We start from the raw sequence: 8,421 nt of genomic DNA, 5'->3' as shown, positions 1-8,421 counted from the left end.
ACCGTACCCCATATCCATCCCCTTAGTGTCAAGTAGAGACTGTACCCCATATCCATCCCCTTAGTGCCAAGTAGAGACCTTAACCCATATCCATCCCCTGATCGGTGTCCCTTCCACGGGATGGTTGAGCTAACGTAGGCTAATGCGATTAGCATGAGGTTGTAAGCAATAAGAACATTTCCCAGGATATAGACTTTTTTATTGTGTTACACTCTCCTACATTCATTTCACATTTCCACAAACGTCAACGTGTTTCCTTTCAAATGGTACCAAGAATATGCATATCCTTGCTTCGGGGCCTGAGCGACAGGCAGTTAGATTTGGGGATGTCATTTTAGGTGAAAATAGGGAGGAGGAAGGGGAGGATCCTGAAGAGTATCCAGACTTTTCACTTGTCTGACCGCTTGCATGATGACCTGTTTCTCACACGACTGGCCGGGTGATGTCTGGGTGATGTTTTTTCTCACCTGAATGATCTGAATCTAGGATTACAGGAACTCTCCGCAACTATATTCAATGTGCGGGACAAAATTGAGGCAATGATTAAGTTGGAGCTCTTCTCGGTCTGTATTAACAAGGACAACACACAGGTCTTTCCATCATTGTATGACTTTTTTGTGTGCAAATGAACTCAAGCTCAGGCCGGTAGCCGACATGTGTAACAGTAAAAGTTTAGACCGTCCCCTCGCCCATACCCGGGTGTGAACCAGGAACCCTCTGCACACATCAACAACAGTCACCCACGAAGCATCGTTACCCATCGCTCACAAAAGTAGCGGACCTTGCAAAGCAAGGGGAACAACTACTTCAAGGTCTCATAGCGAGTGACGTCACCGATTGAAATGCTATTTAGCGCGCACCGCTAACTAAGCTAGCCGTTTCAGGCCGGTAGCCGACATGTTTGATACACAGCCAAGAAAAGAAAAGGCCCAGCACTCTTTAAGTTAATTGGTTCAGGAGATTGGAGGTCAGGGTCTGGAAGCCGTGTTAGTGATGTCACACGGGGAAAAAAGGGGAGGGGCAGAGACGGTTGATGTTTCTGTTATTGTTTAGTAACGGCCATGGGTTCACACAGACACACACAATGGTGTGACTAGAGGGGGGAGGGGGAGGCAGGCTGAGACACGCTCATGCTGCTCACACACACACACACACACACACACACACACACACACACACACACACACACACACACACACACACACACACACACACACACACACACACACACACACACACACACACACACACACACACAGACAGAGAGAGAGAGAGAGAGAGCAGGTACAGGTTGGCTCAGCTCAGTACCTGGGGGGTGACAGTGGAGAGGGAGGGGCTGTCTGAGATGTATTTGGCTACCTGAAGAGCCTCTATCCTCAGAGCAGCTAGAACCAGTTCCTCCTGAGACGCAGGTAAGAGGGAGGAAGAGAGAGGAAGGGGGATGGGAGGAGGTGGGAGGGGGGGAGGGGGTGTGTGGAGGGAAGGTGGAGGAAAGGGGCAGGGGGGAGACATACAGAACCAGAAGTTGAGTTACACACACCTAGGCTACTTACTTCTCACTTCTTTAAAAACTAAAACCTATGGTACCCACACTCTCACCCAGAGTATCCACACTCTCAACTACAGTACCCACACTCTCACATACAGTACCCACATTCTCACCTACAGTACCCACATTCTCAGCTACAGTACCCACATTCTCAACTACAGTCCTACAGTACCCACACTCACCTACAGTACCCACTCTCACCTACAGTACCCACAATCTCACTTACATTACCCACATTCTCACCCACATTCTCAACTACAGTGCCCACAATCTCACCTACAGTACCCACATTCTCACCCACATTCTCACCTACAGTACCCACACTCTCAACTACAGTACCCACACTCTCACCTACGGTACCAACACTCTCACATGCAGTACCCACACTCTCACCTACAGTACCCACATTCTCACCTACAGTACCCACACTCTCACCTACAGTACCCACACTCTCACCTACAGTACCCACACTCTCACCTACAGTTCCCACACTCTCACCTACAGTACCAACACTCTCACATGCAGTACCCACACTCTCACCTACAGTACCCACATTCTCACCTACAGTACCCACATTCTCAGCTACAGTACCCACATTCTCAACTACAGTCCTACAGTACCCACACTCTCACCTACAGTACCCACTCTCAACTACAGTACCCACTCTCACCGACAGTACCCACACTCTCAACTACAGTACCCACACTCTCACATGCAGTACCCACACTCTCACATGCAGTACCCACACTCTCACCTACAGTACCCACATTCTCAACTACAGTCCTACAGTACCCACACTCACCTACAGTACCCACTCTCACCTACAGTACCCACATTCTCACTTACAGTGCCCACTATCACCTACAGTACCCACACTCTCAACTACAGTGCCCACACTCTCACCTACAGTACCCACACTCTCAACTACAGTGCCCACACTCTCACCTACAGTACCCACACTCTCAACTACAGTGCCCACACTCTCACCTACAGTACCCACACTCTCAACTACAGTGCCCACACTCTCACCTACAGTACCCACACTCTCAACTACAGTACCCACATTCTCACCTACAGTACCCACTCTCAACTACAGTACCCACTCTCACCTACAGTACCCACACTCTCAACTACAGTACCCACTCTCACCTACAGTACCCACTCTCACCTACAGTACCCACACTCTCACCTACAGTACCCACACTCACCTACAGTACCCACACTCTCACCTACAGTACCCACACTCTCACCTACAGTACCCAAACTCTCACCTACAGTACTCACACTCTCACCTACAGTACCCACACTCTCACCTACAGTACCCACACTCTCACCTACAGTACCCACACTCTCACCTACAGTACCCACACTCTCACCTACAGTGCCCACACTCTCACCTACAGTACCCACACTCTCACATACAGTACCCACATTCTCAGCTACAGTACCCACATTCTCAGCTACAGTACCCACATTCTCAACTACAGTCCTACAGTACCCACACTCACCTACAGTACCCACTCTCACCTACAGTACCCACATTCTCACTTACAGTACCCACATTCTCACCCACATTTTCAACTACAGTGCCCACACTCCCACCTACAGTACCCACACTCTCACCTACAGTACTCACACTATCACCTACAGTACCCACACTCTCACCTACAGTACCCACACTCTCACCTACAGTACTCACACTCTCACCTACAGTACCCACATTCTCACCTACAGTACCCACCCTCTCACCTACAGTACCCACACTCTCACCTACAGTACCCACACTCTCACCTACAGTACCCACACTCTCACCTACAGTACCCACACTCTCACCTACAGTACCCACACTCTCACCTACAGTGCCCACACTCTCACATACAGTACCCACATTCTCACCTACAGTACCCACATTCTCAGCTACAGTACCCACATTCTCACATGCAGTACCCACATTCTCACCTACAGTACCCACATTCTCACCTACAGTACCCACATTCTCAACTACAGTACCCACATTCTCAACTACAGTCCTACAGTACCCACACTCACCTACAGTACCCACTCTCACCTACAGTACCCACATTCTCACTTACAGTACCCACATTCTCACCTACAGTACCCACACTCTCAACTACAGTGCCCACACTCTTATCTACAGTACCCACACTCTCACCTACAGTACCCACACTCTCACCTACAGTGCCCACTCTCACCTACAGTATCCACACTCTCAACTACAGTACCCACATTCTCACCTACAGTACCCACATTCTCACATGCAGTACCAACACTCTCACATACAGCACCCACATTCTCACCTACAGTACCCACACTCACCTACAGTACCCACATTCTCACCTACAGTACCCACATTCTCACTTACAGTACCCACATTCTCACCTACAGTGCCCACTCTCACCTACAGTACCCACACTCTCAACTACAGTGCCCACACTCTCACCTACAGTACCCACACTCTCACCTACAGTACCCACACTCTCACCTACAGTACCCACACTCTCACCTACAGTGCCCACTCTCACCTACAGTACCCACACTCTCAACTACAGTACCCACATTCTCACCTACAGTACCCACTCAACTACAGTACCCACTCTCACCTACAGTACCCACACTCTCAACTACAGTGCCCACTCTCACCTACAGTACTCACACTCTCACCTACAGTGCCCACTCTCACCTACAGTACCCACTCTCACCTACAGTACCCACACTCTCACCTACAGTACTCACACTCTCAGCTACAGTACTCACACACACACCTACAGTACCCACACTCTCACCTACAGTACCCACATTCTCACCTACAGTACCCACACTCTCACCTACAGTACCCACACTCTCACCTACAGTACCCACACTCTCACCTACAGTTCCCACACTCTCACCTACGGTACCAACACTCTCACATGCAGTACCCACACTCTCACCTACAGTACCCACATTCTCACCTACAGTACCCACATTCTCAGCTACAGTACCCACATTCTCAACTACAGTCCTACAGTACCCACACTCACCTACAGTACCCACTCTCACCTACAGTACCCACATTCTCACTTACAGTACCCACATTCTCACCTACAGTACCCACACTCTCAACTACAGTGCCCACACTCTCATCTACAGTACCCACACTCTCACCTACAGTACCCACACTCTCACCTACAGTGCCCACTCTCACCTACAGTATCCACACTCTCAACTACAGTACCCACATTCTCACCTACAGTACCCACATTCTCACATGCAGTACCAACACTCTCACATACAGCACCCACATTCTCACCTACAGTACCCACACTCACCTACAGTACCCACATTCTCACTTACAGTGCCCACTATCACCTACAGTACCCACACTCTCAACTACAGTGCCCACACTCTCACCTACAGTACCCACACTCTCAACTACAATCCCCACATTCTCACCTACAGTACCCACTCTCAACTACAGTACCCACTCTCACCTACAGTACCCACACTCTCAACTACAGTGCCCACACTCTCACCTACAGTACCCACACTCTCAACTACAGTACCCACATTCTCACCTACAGTACCCACTCTCAACTACAGTACCCACTCTCACCCACAGTACCCACACTCTCAACTACAGTACCCACTCTCACCTACAGTACCCACTCTCACCTACAGTACCCACACTCTCACCTACAGTACCCACACTCACCTACAGTACCCACACTCTCACCTACAGTACCCACACTCTCACCTACAGTACCCAAACTCTCACCTACAGTACTCACACTCTCACCTACAGTACCCACACTCTCACCTACAGTACCCACACTCTCACCTACAGTACCCACACTCTCACCTACAGTACCCACACTCTCACCTACAGTACCCACACTCTCACCTACAGTACCCACACTCTCACCTACAGTGCCCACACTCTCACATACAGTACCCACACTCTCACATACAGTACCCACATTCTCACCTACAGTACCCACATTCTCAGCTACAGTACCCACATTCTCACATGCAGTACCCACACTCTCACATACAGTACCCACATTCTCACCTACAGTACCCACATTCTCAACTACAGTACCCACATTCTCAACTACAGTCCTACAGTACCCACACTCACCTACAGTATCCACTCTCACCTACAGTACCCACATTCTCACTTACAGTACCCACATTCTCACCTACAGTACCCACACTCTCAACTACAGTGCCCACACTCTCATCTACAGTACCCACACTCTCACCTACAGTACCCACACTCTCACCTACAGTGCCCACACTCTCACCTACAGTACCCACACTCTCAACTACAGTACTCACATTCTCACCTACAGTACCCACATTCTCACTTGCAGTACCCACACTCTCACATACAGCACCCACATTCTCACCTACAGTACCCACACTCACCTACAGTACCCACATTCTCACCTACAGTACCCACATTCTCACTTACAGTACCCACATTCTCACCTACAGTGCCCACTCTCACCTACAGTACCCACACTCTCAACTACAGTGCCCACACTCTCACCTACAGTGCCCACACTCTCACTTACAGTACCCACACTCTCACCTACAGTACCCACACTCTCACCTACAGTGCCCACTCTCACCTACAGTACCCACACTCTCAACTACAGTACCCACATTCTCACCTACAGTACCCACTCTCAACTACAGTACCCACTCTCACCTACAGTACCCACACTCTCAACTACAGTGCCCACTCTCACCTACAGTACTCACACTCTCACCTACAGTGCCCACTCTCACCTACAGTACCCACTCTCACCTACAGTACCCACACTCTCACCTACAGTACTCACACACACACCTACAGTACCCACACTCTCACCTACAGTACTCACACTCTCACCTACAGTACCCACACTCTCACCTACAGTACTCACACTCTCACCTACAGTACCCACACTCTCACCTACAGTACCCACACTCTCACCTACAGTACCCACACTCACCTACAGTACTCACACTCTCACCTACAGTACCCACACTCTCACTTACAGTACCAACACTCTCACCTACAGTACCCAATCTCAACTACAGTACCCACACTCTCACCTACAGTACCCACACTCTCACCTACAGTACCCACACTCTCACCTACAGTACCCACACTCACCTACAGTACTCACACTCTCACCTACAGTACCCACACTCTCACTTACAGTACCAACACTCTCACCTACAGTACCCAATCTCAACTACAGTACCCACACTCTCACCTACAGTACCCACACTCTCACCTACAGTACCCACACTCACCTACAGTACCCAATCTCAACTACAGTACCCACACTCTCACCTACAGTACCCACACTCTCACCTACAGTACCCACACTCACCTACAGTACCCACACTCAACTACAGTACTCACACTCTCACCTACAGTACCCACACTCTCACCTACAGTACCCACTCTCACCTACAGTACCCACTCTCACCTACAGTACACACACTCTCACCTACAGTACTCACACTCTCAGCTAGAGTACTCACACTCTCACCTACAGTACCCACACTCTCAACTACAGTACCCACATTCTCACCTACAGTACCCACTCTCAACTACAGTACCCACTCTCACCTACAGTACCCACACTCTCAACTACAGTACCCACTCTCACCTACAGTACCCACTCTCACCTACAGTACCCACACTCTCACCTACAGTACCCACACTCACCTACAGTACCCACACTCTCACCTACAGTACCCACACTCTCACCTACAGTACCCAAACTCTCACCTACAGTACTCACACTCTCACCTACAGTACCCACACTCTCACCTACAGTACCCACACTCTCACCTACAGTACCCACACTCTCACCTACAGTACCCACACTCTCACCTACAGTGCCCACACTCTCACCTACAGTACCCACACTCTCACATACAGTACCCACATTCTCAGCTACAGTACCCACATTCTCAGCTACAGTACCCACATTCTCAACTACAGTCCTACAGTACCCACACTCACCTACAGTACCCACTCTCACCTACAGTACCCACATTCTCACTTACAGTACCCACATTCTCACCCACATTTTCAACTACAGTGCCCACACTCCCACCTACAGTACCCACACTCTCACCTACAGTACTCACACTATCACCTACAGTACCCACACTCTCACCTACAGTACCCACACTCTCACCTACAGTACTCACACTCTCACCTACAGTACCCACATTCTCACCTACAGTACCCACCCTCTCACCTACAGTACCCACACTCTCACCTACAGTACCCACACTCTCACCTACAGTACCCACACTCTCACCTACAGTACCCACACTCTCACCTACAGTACCCACACTCTCACCTACAGTGCCCACACTCTCACATACAGTACCCACATTCTCACCTACAGTACCCACATTCTCAGCTACAGTACCCACATTCTCACATGCAGTACCCACATTCTCACCTACAGTACCCACATTCTCACCTACAGTACCCACATTCTCAACTACAGTACCCACATTCTCAACTACAGTCCTACAGTACCCACACTCACCTACAGTACCCACTCTCACCTACAGTACCCACATTCTCACTTACAGTACCCACATTCTCACCTACAGTACCCACACTCTCAACTACAGTGCCCACACTCTTATCTACAGTACCCACACTCTCACCTACAGTACCCACACTCTCACCTACAGTGCCCACTCTCACCTACAGTATCCACACTCTCAACTACAGTACCCACATTCTCACCTACAGTACCCACATTCTCACATGCAGTACCAACACTCTCACATACAGCACCCACATTCTCACCTACAGTACCCACACTCACCTACAGTACCCACAT

The 8,421-nt window shown here is 49.8% G+C and overlaps 1 protein-coding gene across 9 annotated transcripts in view; it reads right to left on the bottom strand.

The window, feature by feature from the left end:
• Positions 1 to 8,421, bottom strand: part of tacc2 (transforming, acidic coiled-coil containing protein 2) — a 90,582-nt gene that overhangs the window by 26,412 nt on the left and 55,749 nt on the right. For 5 of the 9 annotated variants that reach the window (XM_031798723.1, XM_031798720.1, XM_031798717.1 and 2 more), the window contains exon 11: positions 1,309 to 1,401. The exons of the other annotated variants lie outside the window; for them this stretch is intronic. In XM_031798723.1, the coding sequence (XP_031654583.1) occupies positions 1,309 to 1,401 (93 nt within the window). The remainder of the gene's footprint in view (positions 1 to 1,308; positions 1,402 to 8,421) is intronic. 9 annotated transcript variants of the gene reach the window in all.

The sequence above is a fragment of the Oncorhynchus kisutch genome, linkage group LG20 (assembly GCF_002021735.2).
Source record: "Oncorhynchus kisutch isolate 150728-3 linkage group LG20, Okis_V2, whole genome shotgun sequence".
Taxonomy (NCBI): Eukaryota; Metazoa; Chordata; class Actinopteri; order Salmoniformes; family Salmonidae; genus Oncorhynchus; species Oncorhynchus kisutch.
This window is presented reverse-complemented; position numbering and strand designations above follow the sequence as displayed.